At 40.0% G+C, this 18,545-nt stretch overlaps 3 protein-coding genes across 19 annotated transcripts in view; 2 read left to right on the top strand and 1 right to left on the bottom strand.

Annotated features, from left to right (window-relative positions):
* Nucleotides 1-18,545, bottom strand: part of caska (calcium/calmodulin-dependent serine protein kinase a) — a 181,271-nt gene that overhangs the window by 57,684 nt on the left and 105,042 nt on the right. For 12 of the 17 annotated variants that reach the window (XM_037110242.1, XM_037110252.1, XM_037110247.1 and 9 more), the window contains 7 exons: nucleotides 10,230-10,332; nucleotides 9,074-9,249; nucleotides 8,580-8,702; nucleotides 3,927-4,010; nucleotides 3,688-3,787; nucleotides 3,017-3,034; nucleotides 2,681-2,802 (listed from right to left, as the gene is read on the bottom strand). In XM_037110242.1, the coding sequence (XP_036966137.1) occupies nucleotides 2,681-2,802; nucleotides 3,017-3,034; nucleotides 3,688-3,787; nucleotides 3,927-4,010; nucleotides 8,580-8,702; nucleotides 9,074-9,249; nucleotides 10,230-10,332 (726 nt within the window). The remainder of the gene's footprint in view (nucleotides 1-2,680; nucleotides 2,803-3,016; nucleotides 3,035-3,687; nucleotides 3,788-3,926; nucleotides 4,011-8,579; nucleotides 8,703-9,073; nucleotides 9,250-10,229; nucleotides 10,333-18,545) is intronic. The other 5 variants (XM_037110259.1, XM_037110246.1, XM_037110243.1 and 2 more) reach the window with 1 other exon arrangement.
* Nucleotides 11,873-14,411, top strand: LOC119026126 (probable G-protein coupled receptor 34). The gene is made up of 3 exons (XM_037110268.1): nucleotides 11,873-12,018; nucleotides 12,730-13,343; nucleotides 13,433-14,411. The coding sequence occupies exons 2-3, from the start codon at nucleotides 12,775-12,777 to the stop codon at nucleotides 14,013-14,015; spliced, it is 1,152 nt and encodes a 383-aa protein (XP_036966163.1). The 5' UTR covers nucleotides 11,873-12,018; nucleotides 12,730-12,774; the 3' UTR covers nucleotides 14,016-14,411.
* Nucleotides 14,892-18,094, top strand: LOC119026125 (probable G-protein coupled receptor 82). Its single transcript, XM_037110267.1, has 4 exons — nucleotides 14,892-15,048; nucleotides 15,615-16,453; nucleotides 17,002-17,133; nucleotides 17,243-18,094. Exons 2-4 carry the CDS (start codon nucleotides 15,620-15,622, stop codon nucleotides 17,468-17,470), a joined length of 1,194 nt encoding a protein of 397 aa, XP_036966162.1. The 5' UTR covers nucleotides 14,892-15,048; nucleotides 15,615-15,619; the 3' UTR covers nucleotides 17,471-18,094.

Here is an 18,545-nt window from a genome sequence, read left to right on the forward strand (position 1 = left end):
ATATCAAAGAAAACACCAGTTTCACTGTTGTGTATTTTGGAATGGGCATCTTTTATGAGAGAGAAAAAGGTGGCCAGCCTAAGCTTTTATTCATTCAATTTTATGTATTAACAGAAGCTTTATTTTTTGTATGTCTTAACTTATTCTTGTAGTCACTGAAAATTGAGACTGACTAAAAAAAGTTTCTATTTTGAAAAATCACACAAAACACAAATTTGTGTTAATTGTGTACAGTTTATTTTTGTAACTTCTGGGAGAAAAGGGCAGCAAGCCTAAGCTTTTATTTAGGCAATTTTATTTATGAACAGATAGATATTATGTACTTGAACTTATTCTTGTGGTCACTGAGAGTTGAGACTTACTTCTGGAAGAAAGGGGCAGCTGGCCTGAGCTTCTATTTAGGCAATTTTATTTATGCAAGTTATTTCTTGTACAGTAAGTAAGTTTTTATTTGTTTAGCATGAATAAATAGTACCTTTTGTCTTAAGTTTGCCTTTGTGTGATTACATTATTGGAATCAGTTTATTTAAAAATCACATTATCTTATACAAACTGTATTGTTTTGATGCCATAATTTGCCCTAACACATTATGCATTGTATCAATTTTTGAATTGAGAATCATTTGAATCGAGAATCGGTTGAATCGAGAATCGATTTTGAATCGAATAGTGACCCTAAGAATCGGAATCTAATCGAATCGTGAGAAGCCCAAAGATTCACATCCCTAATCATATGGTTTTCTAAATGGTCCTGTCCTTTCAATGGCTCAAGTGTGCTGACACTCTTGCAAATTCTCTTTTCCTGCCAGCAGATCTTCTGTTAACACTCAGAGACAGACACAAACCACAGAGAGACAACAGAGTAAAAACACTTGGGAACAGAAAACATAGACACCTGCAGTAATAACAACACAAAAAGACTAAACGATGCTCTCAGAGTGTTAGACAAAGGGTGTACAAATCTAAAATGTTACCCTCTGGTAGCAGCTGGGAACTGGGATTATGTGACCCAATATGGTGCTGATGTGGTGAACCAGTTAGACCATAGGACGTCAACAGACTGCTGCTGTGAACTACAGCTCAGCTCTCTCAACATACCTGAGTCATAAAAATGAGCAGCACAAGACTTTTTTTTAGTTAGTTTCAGTATTCTATTTTTCAGCTGTTTGTGTTCAAAATAGACATACAGGAGAATTAGGCGAGGAAATTATTGACACATGTTAAGACAGCATGACCTTTTGACACTGTACAATGAGCATCCTCATATGTGAATGAAAGGAAATCCATTTGGTCCAAAAGGTCCTGTGCTTGCAGCATAAACGAAAACAATCCCCCGGTACACTGAGTTCTCAGTCCCAGTCTCATCTAGAGTCACCTAGCTGCATGGCTATCAGAGTTAACTAGTTAAAAGCTGCTACAGTTAGTGTTTACTTTAGCAGCAAGAACAGTAAGTCACTCAGGAAACTCATTAAATCAAAGACAGTCTAGACCGAGGACATCAGAGGGGAAACCAGAAAACATTTTAGTCATAAATATAATCCAGTTTCACCGATATAGTTGGCTGTGAGTGACTAAGTGCCATAAACTGTACATACTTCTCACAGGGGATCATAATCACTAAGTTACATAATATAAGAACAGACTTACAGGGTCCTTATTACAAGTTAGTGTACTGTGGTGGCGACTGTCTGGCTTGGGTGCCATAGAGACTCACTCAAGACCACAAACTGAGCCAGCTAACTTCCAGTTTAGCACTGAGCTAACATGGATGGGGATAAAATGTAATCGGGTGGATCTTCTAGACTCTCCAAATGTTGTTGGACTGAACTGCCCAAATTCTGACACTAAAACTGGTCACTCCACAGGGTTGTGAGGCTTTCATTATCGTTTTACAGACGCGTTTTTCACAATGTAAGCTTTTGAGAAAAAGTCCCAGGCGAATCACATGATGTTGGAATAACATGGCTTGGCCACAACAAAAACTGGCTTCAAGGCTTGACAATGAGGCCATCCGCTGTCTTTGCAGAGGAAGTTACGTTTAAGCCAACTGCCTTAAATCCTCCTCTTCTTTGTTGGTTTAACTGGCGGACTAAAAACCATACTGCCATCCGCTGTATATGGAGTATATAACATCATGCCATTCACTGACAGGTGTGCTGTCTTGAATGAGTGAGAACGAGACGTGCGGCTCCAAAAATGAAAAACTGACATGTGGCTGCCAATGCTGATATTGTGGCGGACCGCAACAAAGAGATGTAAATAGATTTATGGTAAATTGTTACTTAAGGAGGGCATTAAAATAATTATAAGACCCCTAAACACTGCACAATTGTTTGTAATACACATTTTGGTAAGTATTTTTTTGGCCTTTTCTGGCTTTATTGATAGTACAGCTGAAGAGTGTGACAGGAAACAGGGTAAGAGAGGGGGAGGGACATGCAGCAAAGGGACCCGGGCCAGGAGTCGAACCCGGGTCCGCTGCAGAGCCTCGGCACATGGGTCGCGCGCTACCAACCGAGCTAATAGGCACCCCTTTAATACACATTTAACAACTCCAGTGGATTAACCTTGATGAATACTAATCTGTTTAAGTTACCAACAAAGTAGAGCAGAAAGAAGTAGATGAACCATCTTGTTAAAAATAAATTATATATTCAAGGTGTTTGTGTGTGACACTTACATCGAGCAGTGTGTGTAGATGCTGGTCCTGGAAAACACTGTGAAGGAAATCTAGATCCTTTTCACTGCAGTCTGTCAGAGCATGGATCTCCTCTAAACTGTCCAACACCTGAGACACAGCGCCTGCAGCACACACACACACACACACACACACACACACACACACACCTTCATCCACCAGTCACCTCTAGTTTCAAAGACTGAAACATTCTCTGAAATGTTCATTAAAGCTGTAAAGCTATTAAACACAGAAACACAACCTTTAGTCTCTGACTTAACAGCTACAGTTAAGAGTAAGTATCTAGTATCACAACACACTCAACCAACGGATACCTACGCTCTGCTGCCAATAGTCCTAGCAGGTGGGAAGCATTAATTGAAACAGACAAACACATTATTGTAGTTGTTAGTGTCACATACTGGTACTCAGTACTCAACAGTTACAAAACATCAAAAGTATAAACATATTCTAAAGCCTTAATATTTTGCATATAAACCATCTATTAACCTGTGTAATACAATGAAAAATCAAATTGGAGAGAAAACATGAGGTGGCATTTCTCTGTGAAGAGCCTGCACACTGCCTTTCTGGGGTTGCATCTGGATGGGAACCCCTGCCCGCAAAAGAACCTTGCAAAAGTGAATCCAAAACATGATCTATCCCTCACCCTACCCTAAGGGTTTTTGTGCCTGAATCTAACCAATTCTATAACCACAGTATTGTCACATTACATAATAGAATTTGTCTGTACAATGTGTATATAATAAAAAAAAAACAATACATACAAGTCATGCAAGAGTGTTGCAAATCTATGGTTACTATCTGGAATGGCCCCTTTGTTGGTGTAATAGATCTAACAAAACTCAACTGGCTTGGAGCAATAGCAGCCTGTACAGGGTCTTACACGGAAACAAATAACAACCACAGAACAAACCAGAGGAAAGAAATTTGAGAGAGGAAGTGTGTCAGTGATGACAGAGTCTGTGAGTGTGTGTCTTTGTGTGTACCTGAGGAGGTGGGGTCATCTGAGAAGTCATGGAGCTCTTCAGGGGGGTCTCCATAAAACGAATTAAACTTGTGACTGGACACTGCAGCCAGAACAGCTCCCTGACACACAGCAACAGCAGCACAGACTAACTGTGAAGACTTATCTCATCATCAGAGCATTGATAATGTCATGACAACAAGGCTTGAATGTTGCAAAATATTCTATTGCATGCATTGTAGCATGTATGTAGATGCAAACCTTGAGCTTCCTTCTGGAGTTGAACTTTCTCAGCTGTTCCACAGTCTCTGGCAGATGGATTTTATAGGCATACCGGTCCCTCTCCTTGAAAATACAATGCAGAAAAAACAATTAATTTTGCAGGAAATGCTGCTTTTCAACCAGCTTTGTATCACTATAATGTTTTGCCTGTACCAAGAGCCCCCCCACCCCAAATAAAAAACAACCAAAACGCAAGACCTGCGTTGGATTATTTAGGGCTGTTGTATCCACTACCGATTGTTGTGCCAAATTTTGCACAGACACAATGAGTATAGCCAGACGAGGAGGAGGGACACCCTTCCCGATCTCTCTTTAATCAAGTGAAGGGCGGCTGACCCAACTCTGTTCAAGTGTCAAAACTATGATGTGCTGATAAATTTTTAACCAAGATCCTGCTACTACACAGCCTGTTTCTCATCTAAAATGTTTTTGGAAACATATTTCAGATACAGTAAGATGAACTACCATATTGTTTGTCACCAGCCCGACGCCTTATTCTTTATTGTTTCAAAAAGGAAACCAAGCAAAACCAGATACTGCCTAACTTGTAGTATGTCACCCACTCGCAGGAGTGTTTATTGTTCTGGTGAGGCAAGGTGCATTCTGGTTGTTTTTTCCCTTTTGAGCAAAAGGGAATACCACTGTCCATTTTCTCTGCTTTCTCCTTTCATATGACACCAATCTAAAAAATATGTATAGTTTTTTCCTGCATAGATAGCCCACTTGACAGCACTGAAACACTTCTTAATGCAAAGTCATTTCAGCTTGGGCTAGGAGACAACAAATCTATTTTCAAACAGAAACCACTTTGGCATATGTGGGATCCATCGGTTTTAGTGTCACACATTATAAAGACTAAAATTCAGGATAGCCTGTGCTGCATAAATTTTGACTATACTATTTTCAATCAGTTTCTTGGAAGTCTCCTAATTTTCTGTTGTTACTTTCTCTCAGGGCCCTGACACATCAGGCTGAGGGTCGGCCATTGGTGGGCCGTCGGTGAGCCTCTGTAGCCCTAGTTATTGCGGTGTGTCCATCATAGGCAAAGGTCAATTCCTGTCCGTGGGTTTTCTGCCTTTTGAGCATGTTGAAACAGCAGAGACCATTGATTGGCTGTTCAGGGACACAACACAGTCAGTGTAACAGAAAAAGAAAGGGACAACTTGATTTTACCCTTTAAGTGTTGGCAACACAGTCGTCAGCCTTACACCTTGCACCTTAGAAAAAGTCCACTGAAATACTGTAATGATGGACAGCTAAAAAAATGATTCACATCGGTGCAACAGAACCTGAAATATGTAGGGCTTAGTGTATTGCTGTTTATCCTGTCTGTCAGATGGACAGATAGATAGACAGAACATGTCACTTAGTTTGGTTTCTTGGCCTGCTACATTTTGCAGTTGTCTGTAGATCTTTCCATCCTAATTCAATTTCCCACCATTGTAGCAGTCCACCTACAGTGAAGGTCAATAGGGAGGTGCAGGGAGAGTCAAGGAGAGAGAAAAAAGAGGAGAAAAAGCACATACAAACAGTAATATTCATCAGCTGTTGCTATGCATCTCCCCTGTGGAGATTATTGTCAATCCTCTGCTTAATAAATATGTACATAATACTCAGTTCTAAACTACAGTTGTACTATAGTTTTGTTAACTTTTGTTAACTGAAGTGTGATTCCCTCTCTTTTTCACTCCTTCTGACCTGCTGGTCAGCACCCTGTCTGTGTTCCAGGACCTTTTGGTTTACAAATTAAGCAGTTTGGTCAAGGCACATCATCTCTGTGTTGTCAGTGTGTCATAAAGCTGATGTGGAACTTTGACCACAAGGCAGTGTTGCCATGAGCACTGTCAAAAATACAGAACTAACATTTCAGGACGTGAAAAGTGCACTGCGGTTAATGTGCATAGGTCAAAAAAGTAGTGTTGAGTAACATAGAAAACAGGAAGAAGGGTAGACGATTGGTTTCCTGTATTGTGTTTTGTTTGCATGTTAATAAAGTGTATGTTTATACAAATATAAGTATGCCCTGTGGTGCTACATTCAGATTGTTGTGGTATATAAACAAGGATAAGAAGGGTTAGGGTTAGGGTTAGGGTTACTGAATGGCCAGAAAGTCTAATGGTGATACTTGAACTGGACATTGCAAATACAAATTGATTATTTAATCTATGTGTCAGACAGCACCCAGAGGAACTGCTAGTCTCTCACTTGAATTGTGAAGTAGGTGTATTTAAGTACCCCTCCATCACGGTCGCTAGAAGAAGACGCAATAAAAGTTTCTGTTGACAACAGGAGACCAGCAAGTATACCACTGTACCAGCACTCAGTTATTGTTTTCCTGTCTGAAAAGCTGCAATCCAAGCGACTGAATATCATGTGATGGATTTAGGCTACACCGTTACACTGCTCTAATCTTGTTCTAAAAAAAGAGACCAAAAGTTTCAGGTCTTAACTGTGGATGGAGCCTAAGAGGCCCACGCTTACCATTTTCCAAGGCAGGAAATACATTTTCAGATTTCTATTTTGCAATTTTGCCAGGTTTTGTTTCATTTGTTTCATAGCAAATTGTTGTACTTACCTGTTAAATCAGACTCAACACAGTACAGCATAGGTCACTAACAGACGGACCGCAGTCAGGGTCCAGACCCAGATGCCGTCCTATACGGACCTGGACCTATAGTCTATAATATTTAAAATTTTGTCGGGGCACTTCTATTTTGACCAGCGCTGCCTTTCTAGACTTTGCGGTACTGGTGTAGTGGATTTGGAAATCCACTGACCAATTGCAGGCAAGTTAATCCATCCCATGTGATGCTACTCAGCCAATCAAATCTGTGCATTCCAGGCGGTAAACATTGCGTCTCTGAATACAGACAGATTAAAGTGGTGAGAGCCCAATATGAGCAACAGAAAGTGGAGTGGGATATAAGAGGGAAAGAAAGCAAAACTGTAAAACTGTTCAATTGTTAAGATGTGTCAATATCTATCTGTTGTAAAATTGGTTGAGACTGTTAAGATGTGGATTATTAATGAAAAAAGGGAAACTCAAGCTGCTGCTTCACTTCATTTTATTCTTAAAAAATTAAGTACTTTAAGATGCACTATTTTAAAAAAGCTATTTCAATTATTTTCACTATTTCATTTTAAATGCAGCCCTTCTTTTCCTTACAGAGTGAAGAAAATAATACATATCTACAGTATCATAAAATATGTATGATATTATCTTTCGATAAAAGCAAGAAATCTGTCTGTCAGTGTGTATGTGTGTGTCTCTGAGCCTCAAATATCTCTGCAGATCAGGATCAGACTGCTAGCATTGTCAACCACAGCCACCATAGCCACCATAGCCACGTGCCCACCCCCACGCCCCACCTACTGAGTCGATGGACACACTGGTGTGTCCAAATCACAAGACAAATTGAAGATGAAGTAGCAGCAAGACGCAGACTATTTACTGGTTTCCTATTGGTGGAAAACGGCACCACACCAACCAATCACAAAATTATATGGCAAACCACATGATTTGGTTGCTGGGGGACAGGGGGAAGTTGTGGGAGGGATGGCGGCGAAAGAGTGACAGCAACAGTGACGGTGATAGCGACGGTGATAGTGATAGCGAGTTATGAGCGTTGAAAGATTTGTGACGTTTAGTGTGCTTGGAGTGTATAGTTAGTGTGTTACGTAGTGTTTGGTGTTTTAGTGTGTTGTGGAGTCGTTTTTTTGTTTAATGAGTCAAAACAATGAGGAGACGGCTGAATGTGGAGCAGGCAGTGCAGCTCTTCATTGAGCTGGAAGGAGCTGAGGGAGGCCTGAGCCTGGGGCATTGCCTGCCTTTTAATGTAAATAGTTACATATAACTGTGTACATTTCAATGCACAAATTTAGCAAACAACAATCTATATTTGCATTATAAGTAATAAAAATGGTTTGTTAAACATATTTGTGATTTTCACAGTAAAAAATCTAACTGTTTCCTACTCAGAATTTATGTTTTCTTGTGAGTTTAGGTCCATTGTGTTAATACAGTATGTCAAAACGAAAAAAAACAAAAAAACAAACAAACTGTACAGTCACACATGTGAGGTTGTGCTGAAAAATATGACACCAAGCAAGGCAAAGTTAATAGTTTTTAAAGTGAAATATAATGGCAAAATCAAAAATAGTCAAAAATGGCCAATTATACCCTGGAATAGCGAATTTCACAAAAAACCTAAATATCCCTGATGTCCCACCTTCAAACACAGCCTCATTTGGCCATCCATGAAAAAGCTACTTAACCGCTGACTTTTTTCAATAGGAATACATACTTCCTGTGGGCAATGCAGTAGCATAACATAATTAAATGTAAAGTGACAATAAATATTGTCAAAATGTTTTGAAATGTTCTTTCTTTATTTGATTTGACAGTGAGTTCTTGTTTACATGCAGACGTTGATACAACTACGAGACTACTTCAGTATACGGTATATGACACTTAATGATGATGCAAATTAGACATTATGATGGTACGGACCATTGCTTAAGGAAATTTTCTCTAACTGGACCTATGCAAATTTCAGTTGAATACCCCTGCAGTACAATTAAGAATAAACAACATGAACATGACCTAAATGTGCTACTGAATGATCTATATACCTTGAGCCAGGGGTGGTTAAGAGCCTCGTAGACAGTGATCCTCTCAGCAGGGTCCAGCATCAGCATGCGCCTCACCAGATCCTTAGCACTTTCTGAGATGTGGCCCCACTGGCGAGGATTCATCTGCATACACATACATACACAGACTTTTTAGATAAAACACACATTTCTGGGATTGGTCAGTCCTGTGGCCCATACATAATATCAAAAGTAGGGTATCAATTACAGACAACGATAGCTGCATTAATTATATTGCTGGTAAATAAAATGGGGATGAAGAGTGATTCATTACCAAATAGTAATAATATTGAGTGGCCCATATATATTTTATATATAAAATATATATATATATATATAAATATATATATATATATAAATATATATATATATATATATATATATATATATATATATATATATATATATATATATATATACACACACACACACATACATATATACGTATATATGTACACACACGTGCATAAAAATACCTTGTATTTTCCCTTGCAGATGGCTTCAAACAGACGTTCCTTAGTTCCGTAGAAAGGCAGACAACCTGAGAGGAGGATGAAAAGGATGACTCCACAGCCCCACACATCCACAGGTTTACCGTATGGCTCTCTCTTCACCACCTCTGGGGCCATGAAGTGGGGAGTTCCTACTCTACCTAGGATTACAAAGACAAGAGAGTTGTAGGTGCATCACTCATGAACACTGGGAACGACAGTATACACAGTAATTGAAATGAAGATCCTAAGATATGCACACTTAAGCAAAATCACACATACACAATTGCACTGAATGGGACTTTTTCACTACTAATTTCAATTCTAGTTTCAGGGTTTCCTTCCTACTCTTCATGCACTTCATGAAAGTTTAGCTATTTTGTATCCTACCATGAGTATATGGATACACAAAAGTGGAAGCAAACCTTTACTGTAGCTTTGTTTACTACAGGAGAGTCATAAATGAACAGACAGCTCCAATCGCTACAGACTACCTGTGTTTTCAGTGTGCAGGGCCTAATTAGTTATTTGCAGTTCATGTTTATAGTGTACTCATGGATGTACAAACAGAAAATCAGTGGATTACTTTGATACTGAAAGAAACTTCCTTGGAAAGTTCATCTTTTTTTCTGGTTTCTAAGTGGATTTAAAGATGTTTATTCACAACGGACAATATGTGATCCTTGGTAGTGCTCCACCCCACATTCCCTGTGATGCCTGCCTAACCCTAAATGAATGGAGGTTTATATGAGAGCCAAACAGTCACTCGATTTTTGTTGACAGAAATTATGAAGTAAGAGATTCTGATGTTGATACATTGGAAAATATAAGCACACTTTTTGCACTGATCCCTCAAATGTGGCTATCAAACACTTGTGACAAAGATATGTAACAGAGAAAGGATATTTTGACTTTTTATACCAGTGCATATTAGGCAACTATTCTCTGTATATGTTCAACATCTTTATCTGTGATAGGCCAGTACTGGATGATAATATCAGCCAACAGATACATTGGTCCGCCTACTTTAGACAGCGTTTTGACATAAATAGGTTCTGTAACAATCTAGTCCTTTTTTGAAATGGGCACACTATCTCAAGTAATGAGTGTTTATGTTCTAGTACAGTTGGGTTTACTGTACCTCCTGCCACCAGTCCCGACTCTCCAAGCTGGATGGCGACTCCAAACCCCCCCAACTTCACTGGAGCAGAGTTCTCTTTGGATGCCAGCAGCACACAGTGAGGCTGAGAACAAGTGGTGATAGGAGAGAAGACTCATGATTTGATGGTGTTTTTTTGCTAATCAAAGTGTGTCACCTCACCCTTCCATAAATCAATTGTGCAAGACATACCCAGACCTCCAAACCATCACCCACCATAACCACACACAAAAAACCAATATTGTAAGGGGGTCATAAGAAAACCAATCCTCTACATGTTAGGTTCTGCTTCAGTATATGAAGTAGAATGTTTGTTGGTTTAAGTTTAAATTTGATTTGGTAGTTTCATTCATTTTTTAAAATCATGTTGTAAGGCGTTTTGCCTAAAGTGAGAGATGAAGAGAAATGGGAGGGGATAACATGCAGCGAAGCAACCAGTGATCTACCTACTTGACCAGGTGAGTTATCAGGGCACCAAGTACTTCATACAATTTGTTAAGTTTTATTTCTAACCAAGATATTTCCTACTTTCACACTTGATATACAGCTGCAATTCCAACCCAGGATACTGAACACAGAAATGCAGATGTGAATATGAACAGGATTCAGTTGTGTACAGATTTACGTCTGTCTACCGAAAATGCTTTTAAGAAATGTTCCTGTGCCAATGTAGGAACATCCTTTATACAGTCATGTTTGACAAAGTGGGGAACCTCTACCCATCCTTGCTTGTGATTGACAGAGCCTTTAGGTGATGCCTTTTCATACATCATGATACTATCATCTGTTATCAACGAACCTATTTACCTGTACAATGTTCCCAACAGGTGTTTTTTTTTTTTTTTTGGTCCTTTGCTAGTCCTGTTCCAACTTGTTTGAGACACGTTACTGCCATTAACTCAGAATAAGTTGATGATAATACATTAAATAAATAGTCTTTGCACTCTTTTCAACTGAGTAAATGAAAAAAAAACACATTCTGTTTTATTCTCTGTTTAAAACAGTGTCTCAACTGTGTCGGAGCTGGGGTTGTAAGAGAATCAGAAGAAAACAGAATTTACAGCAATTACTAATCAATTTAATAGTTGGATTTTGTCCATTTCATTTTTGGACTGGGAGTGGATAAAGTAATAAAAGACAATTTTGGAAACTTTCACCAAGGAGAGGATTTAGTTCCCAGGCTGGTTAATTTGCTCCATGTGTAAATTTGTTTGTGTACGGCACACACATATTGACTGTTAGTAATGCCACTCACTGCTCTGATCCAAAATTTCAAAACGATGTCATGATTAACATTCAAGAGCAGGTATGATTCCTTTGACCCTTTGCCTATAAGTTCAGCTCTAGAAATTGATAGCAGTTACTAAGTGGAAATGTGGATTAAATGGAAATTCAAACCATGCCTTTGCTTTTTTCTGAGGCATTGCTTTAATTTTTGTGAGGGCATAGAGTGATATTTTGGGTGCCTTTTTTTCTGTCACAGTCAGCTACACTCAGGCTTCTCCTCCATGTAATCATCAGGGCCAAAAGCGGAAAGCATATTGTGTATATACAAGTGGCGCATGCTCTGTGATCCTATGGCTTGCCCACATATGTCTGATCAGCAGGTCTGCTCTAAGCCCTGCCCTGTCTTTCTCCCTCTCAGCCCGAGATCTGCACAGTAGTTGCAAAGAAAGAGGGGGCTGACCACAGCTCTACAACATCACTACTTCTTCTTTTGACAGCACAGCTGAGGAGGGCATGCGTCTTACAGAGAGGAAACAAAACAGAGGTAGACTACGCAGTGCTATTTTCATTTGATCTTTTAATATTTGGTCAGTGACAGATAGAGGGTAGCAAAAAAGAGTGCATGGAGTGACAGAAGGAAAGGAACTTGAACTTTATGAGACAGCAGATTTCGGATAGTGTTTCCTACAGATTAAACTCGAGGGGATATACTGGAGTGGCTCAGGACAAGAAAAGGACCGCAAAGACCACAGATGAGCTAGTATTCTTCAGTAATAGTGTGTGTACAAGAAACAAGGGCAAATATTTTTTAGACTTCCAGGACTAGGTCAGCACTTCGAAAAGTAAACTTATTCAGATATAAGCAGTATCCTGTCATTTGTCACACTGGTTGCAAGATAAGGGCTGCATGCTATGAGCAAGGCAAGCTCTTTTTTCTCCTTTCAGTTGCTGATCTTTTGATATGTAGTCCTTGCAGTGTACTGATGTTACATTGTTGAGTGTGTTAGCACACTAAAAATACAAATAATCACGAGTTCTGTTGACCTGTAGAGTTGTCAGCTGTTCTTTCTCAAACTTTCTGTGTTTAGCTGGTGTTATATGTGATATGCAGGATTAGTTCTGATTCAGGGCTAATCCACACAGCTTTCCGTCACAAACCTGCAATTATGAGTAAAAAATGTTCCCACGTGAAGCAGCAAATTAAAAAACAAACAATAGTTAAAGTATTTCACCATTGTTTCCTTCCCATTTGCAGGGCTGAGGATCTTAAATCTCACCACGACATAAAAAAATCCCCACCATGCCTGCTACAACCACATTCCAGCCTCCAAATAGCTCTGATTTCCTCATCACCACAAAGACCAGCGAAATGAACTTAACTCCAACCCCTGACCCTCACCAAACCTGTGTGGATTACGAGTCACTGCAGAGCCCACTGGCAGTGCTCTACTCTATAATCTTTGCCCTGGGTCTAGTTGGGAACTTGGTGGCTTTGTGGGTTTTCTTCTGTGTTGACTCTAAGAAGAACTCTGTGCGGGTATTTCTCATAAATATAGCTTTTGCAGACCTGCTGCTGGTGGTTTGTCTGCCATTCAGAATTGTGTATCACAGCCAGGGTAATATCTGGAACTTGGGTCCCACCGTGTGTAAAGTAGTTGGCAACCTCTTCTACATGAACATGTATATCAGTATCACACTGCTAGGGTTCATCAGCGTGGATCGCTACCTGAAGATCCATCGTAGGACAGGGGTGCAGCACAGACTGCGGTCCACAAGGTGGAGCACAGCCCTCTGTATAGCAATCTGGATTGTGGGCGTTGCCGTGAATTTGGTGTTCCTAACATCAAGGAATGACTCACAATTGACCAGGTTTGTTAAACCTATAATCAAACTTTCTCACATATTAATTCACTTTGTGATATGGGCATTTTGAGCTAACATAATGTCTTTGTCCCCAGATGTTTCCACTACAAGCTTCTCCATAGTGCAAAGTGGAAGGCCTATATCAATATCTTTCTGGTGGTTGTCTTCTGGCTCGTTTTCATCTCTCTTGTAGTGTGTTATGGAAAGATTGCCCTAAAGCTTCTAAGAACATCACAAGAGAAACCAGACCTGCCCAATGCACCGCGCTATGCTCGAACTGCCAGGAAGTCCTTCTTCATCCTCTTCCTCTTCACCATCTGTTTTGTACCCTATCACACAGTCAGGGTGTTCTACATAAAAACCCAGATCACAGACACTTCATGTTTCTGGCAGGGTGTGGCTGACAATGCCAATGAGATGGCTTTGCTTTTTTCTGCGCTCAACAGCTGTTTGGACCCTGTTATGTATTTCCTGTTATCCTCTTCAGTGAGGAAGGAGGTGTTGCGCTTGGTAAGCAATATGTTTTGTGTACGAGATGTTGCAGGAGTCAGTGGTAGCAGCTCCACTGTTGAGATGGACAGTAAGAATGGGAAGACTGACAGAGGACAGGCAAGCATAAGCTTAACCAGCACTATAACTGAGAATAGGGTTACTTCATCCCGCCTAGCTGGGCTGTAAAGATACAGAGACAGGGGGGCATAAAGTGATTTCTAGTCAAACAATACTAATGATATTAGTTAGCTAAACTTGTATATGTGTCAATATGTGTCATATTGTGAAGTCACGTCTAGTCAGTTTTATGTATAAAATGTAAATTCACAACAAATGTTATCTTGTGACACTTAAGTTGGAGCTGGTCAAGACCATACTAATTTTCTTTTACTTATTTACAGAGACCCAACATCACATTACTAACCATTTCCATTTATTTGAATACACAATCCTCCGTTAAGGTTCGTGCTTAGATTAGAATAGGACGATTACAGCAACTTCTTGTGAGGCACACTTGTTGTACTATAACTGTATTTCAATACATGTCTATTACATAAATATATCACATACCATCACTCCAACTGTTGTCTGCTGCTTCATGTGTTTGTGGGTATGGGTATGGGTGTGTGTGTGTTTCTCTGTGCTCTGAGTGGAGGTCTAAGCCCCTCCCTCAGCTGCAAAGAGTGGAGTTCCCTGCTCATTGAAACTTTCTTAATTGTCCTCGATTGACAGCTTGGAATAGAACAGTAGCACCACCCTGAGGCAGATTAAAAACTGACAGAAGCTGAAATGAAAAAGACTGACAAGTGTAGAAAGGGAAAGATGGAAACTGTATTTCATGTGGGAGAAACTCAAGCTGGGGAGGATCACAGAGTTAGATATTTAAATACATTACTCAATATTTGCAGAAAAGAAAAATACATGAATTAAAGAAAAGGAGAAAAGGAAGGACTGCAAAATGTGTCTTAAACTGTTTACATAATAATGAAGTTACGCAAACGCCCTGCTGTCTAGCATCACACCCACAAACCAGAGAGCCGTGCTGAGTGGCTCAATGGACCTCTAGTTTGACAGAAAGCAGGAAGTTACAGAAAAAGCTTTTATTAAGACTGCTGTTAGCCAGTGTTTAAACAGCTAGACTTCATCTCTAAATATTTAATTTGAGGGAGTGTTCCATTGCTGACGCCTTGGAATCAACTCATCAGAGCTCCTATTAACGGTATGTATATAAAATTGTTGTTAAAAGTATTACACAACATTAATTATATCTGTGGCTTGACAAAAGTGACTTAGATTTTCTTCCTATCATAAACACATTGAGAGTGATTTTGAGTTCAGTGTCTTGTTCAGTTACTTAAGAACAGGATATAATTAGTGACAACCCGCTGTATCAAGACTGAAAATACTAGTTCTAAATTCTAAAATATGTTGAAGGTTTTATGCGCAAAGTAACACTGTTTTTAGAGAATGACTTAAGGAACTTTTGAAAAAAAACGTATACTTACACAAATTGTTTATAACTGACTACATGAAAACATTAGGGAAATTACGTAACTGTTGTCATCTTTCAGTTTACCTTAAAATGTGTGGCACTTTGTAAAGTCTATTTCAATATGAGCTCCCTAGATTGACCCAACATTCAAAAAGATTAGATACAATTTGACATACTCTGGCACAGACACATGAAACTGATCACCTACTGGATTCATTTCTTACATATGCAATTGAGCCGTATCACAGCAGATATGCTTGTCTCACTTGACTATTACTTTTGTGTTCTTACAGATCAAATGGAATTGTCCACTTTCCAAACTTCTCCACTAGATAACACTTCCTCCTCCTCTGCTCTTTCTCTCTGCCCCACTGCTGCCACCGTCTTCTTCCTTCCATCTGTCTACACACTCCTCTTTCTCACTGCTCTGCCAGGCAATGCATTGTCTTTGTGGGTGTTCTACAGATGCATCTCCACCATCTCCCCCACCCACATTTATCTGTCCCACCTGTGTATCTCCAATCTGCTGTTGTCCTTCATCGCACCCTTCCTCGCAGCCTACTATGCCTGGGGCTCAGTCTGGACCCGAAGAGGCATCCTGTGTCAGCTCGTCCTGCATGGTATCACACCAGTGCTCCACATTAACATCTACATTAGCCTCATGATTGTCACTTGGGTGGCACTTAGCCGCTTTGCAGCCCTCATCCGGCACACCCATGCCTCCAGGCCTAGCATCTGCGCAATACTACTCCCACATGGCTTCTACACATGTCTCAAGAAGACCTCTTTCGCCAGCAGGGTGTGTGCTGCAGTGTGGGTGTTAGCGGTAGGGGGCATTGTGCCTGTGACAGTTTACTATTCAGTGAACGAAGCTGCTGCAGCAGACAAGGATGAAGAAGTTAAAAAAGGAGGACGTGCAGTGGTGTGCTACAACTCTGCAGTGGAAATAGGGGGCAGTCTGTCTGCAGCTTTTACTGTGCCTGTTATAATCATGTTCTTTGTGGTTTACCTGCTGGTGCTGCTGTCCTACCTGACAGTGCTGAGACATATAGAACGCTCACGACGCAGCACAAAGGTCACCAGCTCCCAAAGCCTGTTGGGTAAAGTGCTTCGAAACATTGTGGTCATTCAGGTGGCTTTGAGTTATATTATACTTATATAAACGTAATGGCCTTGTTTTGTCACCTTTGAGGGGGCAATATTTCAGAGGATGCCAGAATTTCAAAACACTGAAAAAAAAACCATTAAAAACTGAGTGCGAGGAAACACCAGTGTTGACGTTATGTTAAAGAAGCTTTTGTTGCATCTTTCAGATATGCATACTCTAGTTAGCATGCTGACCAGCAGGCCCTGGCCCATCCTATCTCCTAACACCAAGCCAACTGACTGAGCTCAGCTGCCCACAGTGACTACTCTATCATCCAAGGTTGTGCTGTGGGCAAACTCACGTCAGGGAGTAGGGCCACTGCACAGCTAACTGAGCTACTGGCTCCGAATCAGAAGCTACTTTTGATTTCTGGCAGTTTCTTAATAATTGCACCTTTTAAGGAATATATTGCTTTTTTAATTGTAATTGATTTCCATTTATCAAAAAATCTATATAATAAACTCAGCATCATCCTTGGCTTTTCATAATAATGGGCAGTACTGTGAAAATCTTTTCTAATCTAATCCCTCCAGGTTGTTCTTTCAGTTTGTCTGCTGCCATACCACATCTTCAAACCCATCTTTATTTCTCTGGCCCATGATCAGCGTCAGGGGACATCATCACCTGGTCCAAACCAATGTCATCCACTCGCCAGTTTTGTTGAGGTGAATAAATTTCACCCAAATGCAAATACTTTTCTCTACTACATAACTGATTTATAACAGCTTGCATGAGTATATTGATCACATCGTTACACGTTTACCCTTTCTCTAGTTGAAGAACTGCCTGCTGCTCCTGGCTGCATTGAGAGGTTCAACAGACCCTTTGATGTACTTCCTGTTAGACAACACTTTCCGTCATCAAACCCTCAGACTATTAAGGTGCAAAAGGAAAGAACCAAGCAGACAAATGTGTTGGTCAGTAACAGGAAGTGCCAATCAGAATGCTGGACAGTTGGGGGATGAACAAGTGGCAATTGCGGGAACTGACAACATGCTGTAGCCATGGCATTTAGAGGTCAGTTTGAAAACACGGGTATCACATGCAGTTGTGTACACGAGATCTGTATTTGTTTTTAATTCCTCCCTTGTGATGTTTTTTTTTCTTTCTGAATGTCCTTTACTGCTTTAATTTTTTCATTATCATAATCTATATATAGATCACTTATTCCTTTTACTTCTCACTGAGAACAATTACATTTTAAAAGATTGTTAACATATACTGAGAAGTTCTCAGTGATGTGATGTGCCTGCATTGCTTTTTATTATTTTGTTTCTATTTTTGCATCTACATGTTTAAATGATCTGTTTCTTTTTCTTTATTTTCTTTCTTCTCGCTCTCCTACTTTTCTGTGATTTTGCCTGTTTAGTCACTTTTATTCCTTTGACTTGTAACTTGTGACTTGAGGTGTTTTTATATTTTGTGTTCTGCCTTCTTATCTTAACTTACCTTAGTCTAGACTTCCATGTGTTGACTGTAGGTAAACTCTGTTTTAAAGGTACTATATAAATAAAGTTTATTAATATATTATCATATTATTATGCTACGACAGACATTGCAGGGAGTGCTAAAATGCTGGTAGTCCTAGTGTCAAACTAGATAATGAATCAATGGACAACACTGAATAAAACATTGTGTTACCATTTTGACATTTTCCCTGCTCTGACTCAACTCATTTGCCATAAAAAGGCCAAAAAAGTTGACGGATGTCACATGCAATTGTGTACATGAGACATATGTTTTACTCATTATCACTCTGTAGCTTAATGTATTTGTGAATTTGTGTTGTGCAAAGATGGTCATCAGGTGCATTGAGCAGAGAGCTTGTACAAGGAACAGAGGAGTATGAGGCAGAGAAGAGGCGAGCAGAGGCACTGGGGGTGCAGACTGAAAGCCTGCAGAGTGGAGAGCAGGAGAGAGAGAGAGGAGAGCCAGAGACAGAAGGAAGAGATCAGAGAACTTTGGGCTGTTCTAGATGTGCAGACAATGCAGATAGCGTAGCCAGAAAGGTCACCGTTCACCCCCAGACTCACTTCAACAGTCATTTTCATCAGTTTTCCCGGCAGCATCCGGACAC

The sequence above is a fragment of the Acanthopagrus latus genome, chromosome 9 (assembly GCF_904848185.1).
Source record: "Acanthopagrus latus isolate v.2019 chromosome 9, fAcaLat1.1, whole genome shotgun sequence".
In the NCBI taxonomy this organism is placed as follows: Eukaryota; Metazoa; Chordata; class Actinopteri; order Spariformes; family Sparidae; genus Acanthopagrus; species Acanthopagrus latus.

Coding starts and splice junctions, on each gene's coding strand:
- LOC119026126 (XM_037110268.1), top strand. CDS start 12,775: ATGCCTGCTACAACCACATTCCAGCCTCCAAATAGCTCTGATTTCCTC. Junction 13,344..13,432: donor AATGACTCACAATTGACCAG/GTTTGTTAAACC, acceptor CTTTGTCCCCAG/ATGTTTCCACTACAAGCTTC.
- LOC119026125 (XM_037110267.1), top strand. CDS start 15,620: ATGGAATTGTCCACTTTCCAAACTTCTCCACTAGATAACACTTCCTCC. Junction 16,454..17,001: donor GAAACATTGTGGTCATTCAG/GTGGCTTTGAGT, acceptor TAATCCCTCCAG/GTTGTTCTTTCAGTTTGTCT. Junction 17,134..17,242: donor CACTCGCCAGTTTTGTTGAG/GTGAATAAATTT, acceptor CCCTTTCTCTAG/TTGAAGAACTGCCTGCTGCT.